This window comes from Copadichromis virginalis, linkage group LG2 (assembly GCF_057382275.1).
Source record: "Copadichromis virginalis isolate Kocher_CV1m ecotype Utaka linkage group LG2, C_Virginalis_male_GT1.1, whole genome shotgun sequence".
NCBI classification, from domain to species: Eukaryota; Metazoa; Chordata; class Actinopteri; order Cichliformes; family Cichlidae; genus Copadichromis; species Copadichromis virginalis.
This window is the reverse complement of record NC_140619.1, coordinates 35115393-35129860: the sequence shown is the minus strand read 5'-3', so window position 1 is coordinate 35129860 and position 14468 is coordinate 35115393. Positions and strand designations below refer to the sequence as shown.

The 14468-nt window shown below is 38.9% G+C and overlaps 1 protein-coding gene across 8 annotated transcripts in view; it reads right to left on the bottom strand.

The window, feature by feature from the left end:
* The window catches only part of atp11c (ATPase phospholipid transporting 11C (ATP11C blood group)), a 42003-nt gene that overhangs the window by 23945 nt on the left and 3590 nt on the right, over positions 1-14468 (bottom strand). The window contains exon 1 of one of the 8 annotated variants that reach the window (XM_085432594.1): positions 8063-8200. The exons of the other annotated variants lie outside the window; for them this stretch is intronic. Within the exon in view, the coding sequence (XP_085288720.1) occupies positions 8063-8068 (6 nt within the window). The 5' untranslated portion in view covers positions 8069-8200. Of the gene's footprint in view, positions 1-8062; positions 8201-14468 lie in introns of those variants that run through there. 8 annotated transcript variants of the gene reach the window in all.

Genomic DNA, 14468 nt, shown 5'->3' with positions numbered 1-14468 from the left:
AATTTTCAAATGCCAAACTTGACACTTGGGGGATGTTGCATCTTTTATATACAGCTTAGATTTTTGGATTTTTGTTCTAATGCAGTATGCACTCTAATGTGGATGTGTGTGTTAATTTAATATTTGAAAGAGAAAACATTTGAGGAACCTGTTCAGAAACCAGAGGTATACTGTGTCCTGCCAAAATGATAAAGGCACATAAGGTAAATCAAACAATGCACAGAAGCCAGGTTGTTGTCATAACTTCCATGGTGCTCACCTTACATAAATCTCAAGAGCAACTGTAAATACCAACCCAAAAAAGGAAACTCACATGAGAAATCAAAGTGATAAATTGTCAGGTAGGACAACGGTTTATTCTTCTCTGTGTGGAAAAAAAGAGAAGACCATGACTACACATCTCCCACACACAGTGAACATTATTTTATTTAAGGTTTGTTAAATATGTCACTACACTGTTCCCTAGAGAGTTACAGAACTGATTTTGCAACTTTATTATTGTTCAAGGAAATATCTAGCCAATATCCATTCCGTTAAATACAGAAAAGATCAGTGCCAAGAGTGATGATTCATTATCACTGAAAAGGAAATTGGTCTATCCAAAATCAAAACAGAGTCCAATCTCAATTTTTTTGTCCCCAGAATGCCAAGTGTGACCTAAAAGTATTGGCCAAGCCATTAGGTGGACAGCTACAAGGGCTGGAAACAAAGCCAGTACAATGCATTAGCCAGACCTACAACAATACTTGCTTCCAATTCACATCTTTCTTATCTTCAAGGATATTCCCATCTCACTATAGAGAGATTAGCCTGACTCTGTTGACTGTAAATAATTAACCCTATTACAATAAACAAACTGTTGACCATTTAAATTATATCTATATTGTTTGTATACCTGAATATTTTCTTTCCCATGTTAAAAGGTTAGGCTTTCCACTGAGAGCTTTAACAACATAACGAGGATGTGTAATGTCAAGAGTTTGTGAAAACTTTTAAATTCAGAGCCAAAATGATTTGGAGAGCCTTAGTGGCTTTAGTTACTACTTTAACAGTTGTCAAAATATAAGAGACAGTTGTTAACTGCTTCTTTCCCCATTTCATATTTTGACATTTCCATTTGTAACCAATAGAAAAAAGGTATTGCACATGCAAAAAGCCAAATATACTGATAGACTGTGGCATTTTTTTGTGTGCAGCTGGGATTCTCAATCAAGAACAACCAGCCTTTACATTATGTCCAATCTTAACTTGTATCTCATCTTAATCGAACAGTATGTCAGAAAAATGTAGCTTACGGAACAGTTTTTGATGTATGAACTGCAAACAAACAACACCTCATAAAGCAAACCCCCAGTCACCCAGCAACTGGTCAACCAACTAAATCTGCCTTCTTAATGACGTCGGCAACTTTTCCATCTTTGGCCTGGATTGTGATTGATGCGTGGTTTCTCAGAAACCTAACAGAGCTTTTAGGTTTAACCATTAACAAACATGCTATGGGTATTTATCCCAATGCATCATTGCTAAACGACAATAATTTGAAGAATAAACATGGCTTGTGATCTTTAAGTTAAAAATTAATAGTAGATCAATGAAATATTTTATGCTTAATGATCTAGAAGTTTTGACATTTTCAGAAACATAAAAAAAAGTAAACCATGAAACCTTTTGGACTTTAGCTCGGTTTTCACAAACTGTATCACAAGATAGAGGAGATTTATGTAATACCTTTTCTGTTAAGCTTATCTGCCGTTAAACAAGCTGCATACTGTAATATGCCATTCTTTGATGTAGGAGTGAAACAAATTATCAACGACAACATACTGTATTACTACCAATATGATGCCAATATCAAGTGTTGTAATTTTTAAAATCAGCAGGTTCTATGATTCTCTATGGAGGAGCTTAGTCAACTTATTTTTATACTGTACTCATACGTTGGATAACTAGTGAATTTAACTGATTATTGGAAACCTGGCATACAGATTTAGTTTCCTGCTGGAATCACAGTGCTCTCATTTCAAAGTAGTACACACTCACCAATCAATCACTTCAACTGGGCGTTGGGTTGGATACTCAATAATGGCAGAAGTGAAACTACCTCGGGCTGTCAGATACTTAGTCTTACAGCACTATAATTCTTCAGAAAACTCATATATAATACACAGCTGACAGTGGTTTTCAGTGTACTTTCAATTTAATGTATGTAACCAATATCAAATTACCATATTTGACGCATAGTCCAAATGTACATGTCTTTGTTTAGTCCCCTTGTATTTATGTACAATTATGCACATTAACATTAATATCTAAAAAAAAAAGAAAAAAAAAAAAAAGAAAATGACCACTCTACAACCACAACAGAAAGCACTACTTGCTTTCTTGGCTGCTGCCTCAAAGCACACTGTGCGCTGTCTATCTTGCGTGCTGCACAATATCGTTTATTATTTAGTAAATACTGATATCTATGACTAGCTAGTTTATTGTGATGGTGCTTTGTTTTCTCTATTATTATGTTACTCTTTGTTGTTTGCTGTCTCCTCTGTTTGTTTTTTTTGTTTGTTTGGTTTTTTTTTTCTCCATACAGGTGACCCAGGAGTTCTTTTTTTTTTTTTCTCTCTCTTCCCCCCCCTTCTCACCGTCTCTTCTCCCCTTTGGTTTTCTTTCTTTCTCTCCCCCTCTTTCTCTCATTCATTCCCCCTGTCCTATTTATTAAAAAAAAAAAAAAAAAAAAAAAAAAAAAAAAAATGACAAAGGATGAACTGAAGCTCTGCCATCACGTAATGTCGCATACTGCTGTTTCTGATGTCATTTAAAAAAAAAAAAAAAAAAAAAGAAAGCACTACTTGCCAGACAGACAGGCGATTCATCTCTGGGATTAATCATAAACTCTTGATATTGTGAACAAGTACTTCATTTTTACCAGCCAAATTATTTTTAAAACAAAAAACAATGATGAATGCCTACTTTCAAATGTCATTGCATAAGCAAAAAATATCAGACACTGACACAAAGAAGACACACAGAAAGAGTGTCAGAAAATACGCTTGCGTGCTGTAGTCATTTTATTTCATCGTCCAAATGAGGACTCTAGCCACATGTTTTAAAAATAGCTATATTTTCTGTTCAAGCATAAGTTGTTCTGCTAATACTGTGACTGTAAATAATTAAAGTTGTGCTGGCAGGGGATCTGCTTTATCTAATATAAAAGGCCAGTAGCATGTGGGCTGAGACGACAAATTATCATGAACATCTGATCCTGGACAAGTGCCAGGGAACGTGAATTGCGGCCACCTGGACAGCAAACTTCCCAAAGTCTGTTTCAGACAAGGGGTTAGATCAAAGAATGGCCTCAAACACTTGAAGTCTAATTTATGCAAGTAGGGACCAAAATAAATAAATAAAAATCGCAGCATTCATAATGAATTTATGCAGCCATTTGCTTCTCATTAATAGTTGGGGGGGGGGGGGGGGGGGGGGGGGGGGGGGCTAAATAAGAACAAATTCTTAGTGTTAATTCTGTAAAAAAAACATCCCATCTTTCCTATAGTCCAGACTAGAAAAAGGTTTACATAATGTTCCCTTATGCATGAACAGCCACATTCACACCTCAGTATGGATGTCAACTTTAGCATCCCCCACCCGATCAGCACACAGTTACACTCCATCAGGACCGGATGCAAACAGAGTGTGAGTGGGAAGAGGAGTTTGAGAGGAAAGAAGTACAACAGGATCCAAGATTTGATGCATATCCATATCCCTCACCCATATCAAATAGCAATAATCTGCCCCCAGGAGCAATAACCCAAGGATCTCTATACTGACTCTGTGTAGAAGAAGTAACTGTGAAAGTTGTCCTATGGACTCTGAAAGAACTGTAAAAGCAAATTTTTAACTAGTAGTAAACAATAGAACACTTTTACAAAGGGCTTCTCTATCACAGCATAAAATGCAAGCAAACACACCTTCTACAACCAGAATATCATTGAATCAAAGTATTCAAGGGCTCTGGATTTTACTTTACGGGTTCATAGACCAGACAGCTAGCAATACTAGGTTACTGGCTTCTGTCCATAGTTTTAAGGTCACGGATCAGTCAGGAAAAAATGCTACTTGTAATGCAGACTAAGCCAACAATAGTGCTTAAAAGCTGTGAAAGAGCACACATAAGCAAACCCCGTCACCTCAGAGAGGGTTCTCAAAAAGAAGCGGCACCTACACAAACATAACTCATGGTGAAAACTGGAAAAAGTATTCTGTATTGAATGAGGAAATAGTCTATGCCCTACGGCACTAAAGATAAGAATAGAACTATTGAACGGCCATTGATTTAGTGGTGGAGTCACTGTAAAATATAATGAGGGTCAGATGGTGGGGGCCACTTCATTTTTGAGCAGTTACGTGATTGCAATGCTCATCTCCAAAAAAGTGAGCTAAAGCCCGTAGAAGAAATGCTAATGTAAGGAAAAACAGAACTTATTGCATTATCTCTGCTTCACTGTCAAAGGTCAAACAAATCTATTCAATGGCAGTGATGTTAGTAAGTAAAGCAGAGTCAAGTGCCAGTATGTCAATATCAAACTGTATTCACCCTTGATGATAAAGCACCAACTACCAAAAGTGAATGGAGATCAATAAAGCAAATAGCCGATGGTCAATCGAGCTGAGATGTAATTGCTCAGTCAAAAATAAATGGTGCATTAGAAAATTGAGCGGGGCTTAAAACTTTATATTAAAATATGCCCTAAATTTAATTATGCATACATTGTGAAATAAGCACAGGCTTGGACGGAGGGGGAAAGGTGCTCCGCTGAGAGCGAGGGGAATGTAAGACTGCATTCAGCTGGTGCCAAACACCCAATGATGACTCTGGTCTGATGACACTGTGCGCTGTCACACCATCTCACTATTCAGTGACTATCCTGTTTTGTCAATCTGCATGTTGTAAGCAGAACTAACTGAGTAACCAGAAAATTCCAAGGCCTATTCATTGTATCACAATCCATCAAGACCACAACTCTCTGACAGCGCAGATTTTTAAATGATTATTTCATGTATTTTTAATGCCTTTGGCACTGTATCATTGAGATGCTGATACCACTGTGGTCATTTTTCTTGTGTAGCAGTCTGAAGTATTTTATTTGACTGCATTATATTTCTTCCTCACACATACAGACACACACTCCTATATTATATTATAATAGTGATAGACCGACTGAACAGCTACTATGGTGTACCTAATAATTATTTCTGCTCTAAAAATGATACAACCAAGCCAGAAGTAGGTCAGATGTGGCTGTGTACGAGAACATGATGTTGTGCCGTTCCTGTGAGCAATACTTGCATAATTCATACCATAAGACACAAAACACTCCATAAACCAACCAACAAACTGCAAAAGACCGGGCAGACCATTTCACCACATTGTACCACAATAGACAACCGTTCACATTCACACTAGCAATGAACTAGCATTTAGTTAAAGTTAAAGGGCATTGTAGAACCTTCGGCAACACTTATTAAAAGATTTAAGTGATTGAGTGATTTGAGCCTGTTTCAATAAGTTTAACTCTATGTGGAATAGAGAAAGAGAAACAGTTTCAAGGAATCATCAAAAGCCCAAAACTCCCATGATGTTCATGCCCATAGGCGTATGTAAACTCCTGACCACAACTGTACATCAAACAATCTACAGTAAAAACCACACAATCAAGATAAACTGAGTACTTTGTGGCTGTGCTGTTATACATTCTTTCTGCACGTGATCGCTGTCTTTACATAACAGCATATGCTTGTACACTTCATTTAGAGAAAATAGCAGATTCAATACTGCTGTTTTTTCTTTGTCTTCCAGAGCAGAAATGCAAAACCCTCAGATGATCCTGAGGTGTAAATGACACGGGAATGTTAGAAGAAATCCAGTTCTTTGTCACGCTGCTTCATTGACACAAACATGTTACCATTTATGGCCAGCAAGTCTGTTACAGAGACCGCCAGAAGTGGTTTTGGGTCGCACAATTTCTCTCTCTGGACAAGAAAGTGTTTTCTGATCTTTTGCTGTTAAGCCTTCTGTCAAGGTTTAACTGAATTGTGTCTCCAACAGCTTATACGTGCATGTCTTGCAAGAAGTAAAGATGACACTGTAGTGTGCAGAAGAAAAAAAAATCTACTGACAAAGTGTGACAATGGTTCAGCAAGTGCTGTTTTTCTGGACACAAATAGATTTTGTGGTCAAACTAAATCGATGCTGTAGCTTTTTCTTACTAAACTGTTGAAGCAATTTGAAAATGTAAGCCCAAAAGAATACAGCATGCTCAGCTTTGTTCTGATCAGTCTCCATTGGTGGTTTTATAACCTTGTGCAGCAGGGTTATAAAACACTAAGCTCTTCCAGTACATAATGCAAGAGCTGTGCCATTAAGCTTCAAAAAATGCACTCAGAAAAGCTACTTAAATATATTTAATGAGGTGTGAGGGAGCTTTGCAAAGAAGAGAGAGCACTAGGGACGAATGTTTGTTCTTGTTCATGCTGCATGTGTACAACCTGCACTACACTGAGAATGTCACTGAACTGGATCTTTGTTTTCTATTTTCCCCACATTGAGGAGAAAGTGTGAGCGAAACATAAAATATATGCCTAAACACCCGAAAGGATTCTGACAGTATTGGAAGGCTTTCCAGAACAAATGCTTCGTCTCTAGCAAACTGTTTTAAAAACCGTTAATGACGACAGGAAAAACATTCTAACAGAAACTTAAAACTGTGATTATGACAAGCAAAAAAAAAAAAAAAAAAAGCTGAGTAATGACTGTTTGAATAAAAGGGGAAAGATACATGGGCTGAGTTAGTGCTGTTTACCCTTGCAGCTCTCTGGCACATTGCTCCGTTACATTCTCTGTTTTTCTTGTCAGCCCACTTGCCTGTCCTATTCCAGCATGCTCACTCGGTCTCACTAATTGTAACTCTCTCAATTTTGATTACACATCAAAGTGCTCACTGCCCATACCAGAAGAATTTAGAGTGGCTACATTTTCCTTTGAGGAAAATATAGCACAAAGGCACAAAATTAAAGCTTTGTTACTACAACGACTTTGAGGAGTACTCACCTCTTTGTTGTATTTCTTGTGTGGGAAAACAATTTCTAAATCAAGCAATCTTACGTGGGCTATTTTGTCTAATTTCAGCACAAAGTCCTTTAGCTGTTTTTAAACCTAACAGATTCAAAATACAAAAAGATTTCCAGAATTGAAATCCCCATTCCTTCATCCAAAGACATTTTGAGCTATCCCGGAGTCTATGCTATGTAAGCTAGTCACATATTGGTAGTTTTACACAGTTAGCGCCACAGATTACAGGATGTGCATCCAGATTATTTAATAGCATATGTGTTTGTCACCTGTTTGATCATTCAAAGGCTGCTCAAAGGTGCTCTTCATCCTCATTTAGGCCCCTTGGCTGCTCAGTTTTGTCCAGTTTAAAAGAAAGATGATTCAATAAATAGTCCACAAATATATCAGCAACCACTGGTTACGTGGCTGATGATGCCTGCAAAATCTGAACACACTACAAAAACTCTACTGCGCCTATATTACTTTAGAATTCAAAGTCAGCTTCTTTCATCTCATTATGAGTGGAACACCTAGAATAAAAACAGTTTTACTGAAGAGACTACAAGTTCAGAAAAAGTTCACTTTAAAAGTTTTTAAAAAAGGATATTTACTCTCCTAACAAAGCAGAAGAACTATTGCTTCATTCCCATACAGTGTTACATCAAATCGACTTGTCTTTGTACAGCACCATTAATTTCATGCAAAAGTGGTTTTGGGTGGTTCAGCACATAATAAAGCAATCGCACAAAAAGCTTTAAACAGCATTTGTCTCTTAAGCAGCACACTTGGACACAATGCAACACACCTGAATTTTGCAATTAAGTTAATAAAGTTCCCTCTCCAAAAATAAATAAATAAAACATTAAAAGCAGCAAATAACAGTTTCAGACAAAAGGTTACCAAATCAATAAAAGGTAGATACATTAATCCATATGATACTATAATAGGAGTTACCTCCATTATGGATTCAGCAACACTTGGCCCATGGCATTGAATTAAGGCCCCATATTAAAGGCTACTCTCTTCCTCTGTCCGCTGTTTGCACATTGTGATGAATAGCCTTCAGAGTAATAACAGTCCAACTTGAACTGCGCGCTGATCCTAAGGAGCTGTTGTGGATAGGCAAAGGCTCATTGTTCCACTAGCATGCCTGCAGCTGTACTAGACACAGAGTGTAGTGTACCATTGGCTGGTACTGACCTATATTAGACTGCATCTCTCGACAACAGGGAGGAGGGAAACTCATCATGACCTTGCACTGGGAACAACTTCCTCAAACATTTTGGTCACAGACACATATAGCGACACTTTTGGTATAGTGACAACTTATAAAATGTCTAAAAGCCATAGTTGTTTTGTGAGTAACAGGTTTCATGAGAGGCTTTTTAAAGGTTATCCCCAAGCTGAAGTATTTTCTGTGAGTAACATCAAAAAAGATGACCTTTGAAATTTAAAGAAACACAATAAAAGCCCATTAATATTAAAAACAGGAAATGCATGTGAAGTCACAAACTGCTGACAGACAACTGTGGTCAGACAATATAGACATGGATGTTTTTAACCGGTTTAGTCTTGAAACATTCATTTACTAACACATAACTTAATCCGCCTTCAGGAGTGTGAACTTTGTTCACCTATTCACTTTGTTCTCAACCAGTTAAATTAAAGTCCTGCGGAAAATGAGAAAAGCACATTATTTTCCAGGGATTTCACGGAGAAAACCTCCAGACTTCACATTTTAAGGCCTGGAAAAGCAAGCACATTTTAAACTACAGCCTAGTCACACTTAAATTTCTCTTTAATTATATATCAAAGTAGTTTAGCCTTAGATGGGGTATGGTTTTTCCAGCTAAGTGCACACTCTCTGTACTCTGTTTGCGTGTGTGTGTGTGTGTGTGTGTGTGTGTGTGTGTGTGTGTGTGAGACAAATCACTAGATTTAGCTACTTAGACATAAGTTCTTGATGCGGCTGCTTTTTTCCCCATGTAGAGCATGGGTTTCTAAACTGCAGTACACCACACCACACTGGCAGAGAGCCATGCAACACCAACAAAAAAAAACAGCATTTACAGTATGTCCTAATGCTGACAAGCTTTAAAAAAAAAACTCCATCTCAGCTACAGCCCCTCTGATGACATTATCTTTAATAATGTACCAAGCTACACTGACTGTAATTACTACTCAATTAATTATCCTAAGACGCTGCATAGGAGAGCAACAGGACTAATGACAAAAATCAATGGTGGCCCTTTCCTTCCCCTGCTTCCACTGCTTAGAAGGCATGGTTGACTGTGGTATTCCTACAAAGCATTTCTTCTCAGTGAACTGTAGCCACATTAAAAAGACAAATCTTTCACCCTTTGACTAAACAACACTTCCTTCCTAGCCAGGAGTTTGCCATGAAGATAATCACTGGAGGCTGTTGCTTTACCTAAGTGATGAACGTGTAGGAGGGGACACGTTCGTCTTTCTTCCAGCATTCGTTAAATCCTAACATGCTGTTCCTCTCTCTCTGTGTCAGCGAGTACCCTATCATTTTGGGTGACGATGAAAAACTGGGATGATGAAACAGCACAGATGCTGACGTCCCCACCCGACTTCCTCCATGCGCAGACACACGGATGGAGACATAGACACGAAGCAAAAAACACAAACACCCAGAATACACACGTCTCAGTATTCTCTTCGCATCTCACAGCAAACACTGAGTAACGCTAGAGCTGAGCCATAGCACAGAAAATCTCTGGATGAGCCTTTATACAGTGGGGCAAAAAAGTATTTAGTCAGCCACCGATTGTGCAAGTTCCCCCACTTAAAATGATGACAGAGGTCAGTAATTTGCACCAGAGGTACACTTCAACTGTGAGAGACAGAATGTGAAAAAAAAATCCATGAATCCACATGGTAGGATTTGTAAAGAATTTATTCGTAAATCAGGGTGGAAAATAAGTATTTGGTCACCTCAAACAAGGAAAATCTCTGGCTCTCACAGACCTGTAACGTCTTCTGTAAGAAGCTTTTCTGTCCCCCACTCGTTACCTGTATGAATGGCACCTGTTTGAACTCATCATCTGTATAAAAGACACCTGTCCACAGCCTCAAACAGTCAGACTCCAAACTCCGCCATGGCCAAGACCAAAGAGCTTTCGAAGGACACCAGGAAAAGTATTGTAGACCTGCACCAGACTGGGAAGAGGGAATCTACAATAGGCAAGCAGCTTGGTGTGAAAAAATCAACTGTGGGAGCAATCATCAGAAAATGGAAGACATACAAGACCACTGATAATCTCCCTCGATCTGGGGCTCCACACAAGATCTCATCCCGTGGGGTCAAAATGATCATGAGAACGGTGAGCAAAGATCCCAGAACCACACGGGGGGACCTGGTGAATGACCTGCAGAGAGCTGGGACCAAAGTAACAAAGGTCACCATCAGTAACACACTACAACGGCAGGGAATCAAATCCCGCAGTGCCAGACGTGTTCCGCTGCTGAAGCCAGTGCATGTCCAGGCCCGTCTGAAGTTTGCCAGAGAGCACATGGATGATACAGCAGAGGATTGGGAGAATGTCATGTGGTCAGATGAAACCAAAGTAGAACTTTTTGGTATAAACTCAACTCGTCGTGTTTGGAGGAAGAAGAATACTGAGATGCATCCCAAGAACACCATGCCTACTGTGAAGCATGGGGGTGGAAACATCATGCTATGGGGCTGTTTTTCTGCCAAGGGGACAGGACGACTGATCCGTGTTAAGGACAGAATGAATGGGGCCATGTATCGTGAGATTTTGAGCCAAAACCTCCTTCCATCAGTGAGAACTTTGAAGATGAAACGAGGCTGGGTCTTCCAACATGACAATGATCCAAAACACACCGCCCGGGCAACAAAGGAGTGGCTCCGTAAGAAGCATTTGAAAGTCCTGGAGTGGCCTAGCCAGTCTCCAGACCTCAACCCCATAGAAAATCTGTGGCGGGAGTTGAAAGTCCGTGTTGCTCGGCGACAGCCCCAAAACATCACTGCTCTCGAGAAGATCTGCATGGAGGAATGGGCCAAAATACCAGCTACTGTGTGTGCAAACCTGGTAAAGACCTATAGTAAACGTTTGACCTCTGTTATTGCCAACAAAGGTTATGTTACAAAGTATTGAGTTGTATTTTTGTTATTGACCAAATACTTATTTTCCACCCTGATTTACGAATAAATTCTTTACAAATCCTACCATGTGGATTCATGGATTTTTTTTTCACATTCTGTCTCTCACAGTTGAAGTGTACCTCTGGTGCAAATTACTGACCTCTGTCATCGTTTTAAGTGGGGGAACTTGCACAATCGATGGCTGACTAAATACTTTTTTGCCCCACTGTATATGGATGATGAGGATGCATTTTGAGTGCCACTAGCCTGGTGAGGATAGGTGGGGGTCAGGAACGGCAGGAGGAGTGTAAGGAGAATTCAAAATAAATGAAGCAACCTGAATTATTTAGAGGTACAAACTGAGAATTCAATCCAGGTTTTAAAAGGAAGTGGAAAAATTGCCAGAAAAAGCCATCCATGGTCCCTTTGTATTGAGCCTGAACTGCCCCCTCCACTATAGGAAGGCTGAAAATGTCCGTCCATTCGAAAGGAAACTGCGAGGCGCAAAGAGGCAACATATCTAACCCCCAGATTCACTACAGTTTTTCAGGCTTGAGTCACGCAGGTCTTTCCGGTCTCCCCCACTATATTTCATCAGCCCACTATCTCACAGCAGGCCGTTTATTCTTTCATGGTACCTCTCTCCCCACGCTAAATATATTTATTATCCCGCTGTGTGTTGCAGATGAGCTTCTTTGGCTGTGTTTCTATTACTGGGCAGAGTGCAAGAGATCAGACGGAGACAGGAAGGATGAGAGAAAACAGAGTAAGCAATTCTCTTCACCAGCCAGTTCACGGTTGCAAGACTAATGGCGGCAAAACTGAGCACACATAATCAATATGCATCTCCCCTAATCAAACAGGCCTGATAAATCAGATGACTTTACATGCCTTCTATGGGCTGTGGCACTTAGATGCACTGTTACCCTTACTGCTAACCAAAGAGTAACAGCTCTGTTCGGGAATTCTTGATTCTCATCAGTTACTGAAAGCCCCTAGCACGTTTCCAACAGGTGCTACTAGTTGTTAACAGTAGTCAGCATGTCAAAAGCCAGACCAGCATGGAAAAACACATCTGAAGCATTCTGAAGGACGGATAATGCTGCAATAACTGAATGCTTGTAATGCTGCAGTACCGGTAGTTGCCCCAGTACTTGCAGGCCATAAGCAGATACTGTTTTTTCTTATTGTACAGCAGCAGATAAAAACATTTCCTTTTATTGCTGAATGAGAAGTCAGCTTTTATTGAGAAAAGTGGACATGTGATAAAATCTGGAAGTTTAAAATATAGTTCACTCAAGTAGCGGTTTGACCAGAATGGAGACCTAAAGCACCTATATCAAAATTCTAAAAACACCTCAATACTTGCTTTTTTTTAGTGTCCTTTATAACAAAGGCAGCTTATGTATGTATGTAAATAAATCCCACCTATAATGAGATACTAATCTTATTACTTAATACAAACAGTACTGCCTTCATCTTCTCTAGCTGACATACAGCCTAACATACATTCTTCACACAGTCTCTCCACTCTTTACCAGTTGAGCACTCAAACAGAAGCATGGCAAACAGAAAAGTACCTTAAAGAGTAACACCCTGGTCTTTATGGGGTATATTGTGGAGTCAGTAAAGCTTCCATTTCAACAACATATAAATAGTAACCAGTTATTGGAAACATTAACCTGTCCAGCACACATGTTAATGTCATACATGTAACTATTAGCAAATACCGGTAACCAACTGCTACCTTAGCTGTCTGTTGACTTACCATTATTTCAAACCCATCTTGTCTGGCAGCTTTTGCAATCAGAATTATGATCAAACATTTTGTTTTTCCAAGATGAGCTCAATAAATTCTCTATAGGCTCCTCTTGTTGTGTTTCTCATGTTTCTTTTACTGGTTTACTTTTTCATTAGTGTCATTTCAGTTATTACAGTATATGCGTAGTATGACAATGTCCAAGCTGACAGGCAGGAAAACAAAAAAAGGAGGGAAAAAACTGGAGAAAATCTAATAGTGAGTATTAAGGAAATGAAACGACAACAATGATGGAGCTAAGCACCAAACATCATCAGTCCTACATTCTGTAATGTAAAGAGACAATGTTAATTTAACGAGATTAAAAAAAAATTAGCACACAACTTGTGTTACAAAATTGATTTAACATAATTATTTGTGTCTAGAAAGTGTTATGTTTCGCTTAAAAGTCACAGATTGAGGCGGCGAAAAGGTCATCAGCAACTAGACAGAAATCGTGGCCACGGGTCTCACCAGTGTCGCTGAGCCAAAAATAAACAGGACTGTAGCTAAATATACAGACAAGTGTTATTCTAATATTTATTTAAAAGACAATGGACTCTTAATTTTTAATAGTAGTACTGAGTTTGAAATTCTAATGTTGTTATAGCCCTACACTTGAGTGTGAGCAACATTAATTGCTACATAGGTTTGTGAAAGATGTGTACATTTCAAAACTGCGAGTGCTGCTGACCGACTTGCCAAACAGGTTTGCAAACCTCTGGGAATTTCCAAAGCATTTGACATGCAAACCTAGTTCTTTGGTAATGTCATGTAGTCTCAGAGTTGAGGCAGGCCTCAGATCATCATGGAAAGATTGATGAGAGATGGAGAGGTGGTTTTAGACTTCTATATTTTACAGCAGGAAGAACTTTACATATGCTAATTGTAATTTAAGGCTTTCAGTGATTTATTTGAACTGTTCTGTTGCCAGGGTGAAATGATTGTACAGCATAAATCTTTAACAAATCTCAAATACATACACTGCCACTAATATTTGATTAAAGGTCACTTAGCAAGTTGCACCTTAGCTAGCAAGATGCTTTTGGCAGTTATTTACAACCTTCTATCATAACTTTGTCAAGATACTTGAATCGGTTTAAACTGGTTGGTTTACTGGGGCATGGACACAGCTTTTCAACTTACTCCATAACTTTTTGCATATTTTTGGGAATGAAATTCCAGGATTCCGCTTTATCCATTCCAAAACCAATTTAGTATCATTTTCCTACCTAGAAAATCTAATTGTGTCTAAGCTTCAATTGTCTATCTGTTGAGGTAGGCAACTGAAGATTGTAAACGAAACTGGTGAAGCTGAAGAATTTGAAGGTGGTCCTGCTACATTTTTCTATCCACGCTGTGCAATGTAGAAGCACCACTGGCAGAACAACAGGCCTGGAACATGATGCCACACCACCATGCTTCAC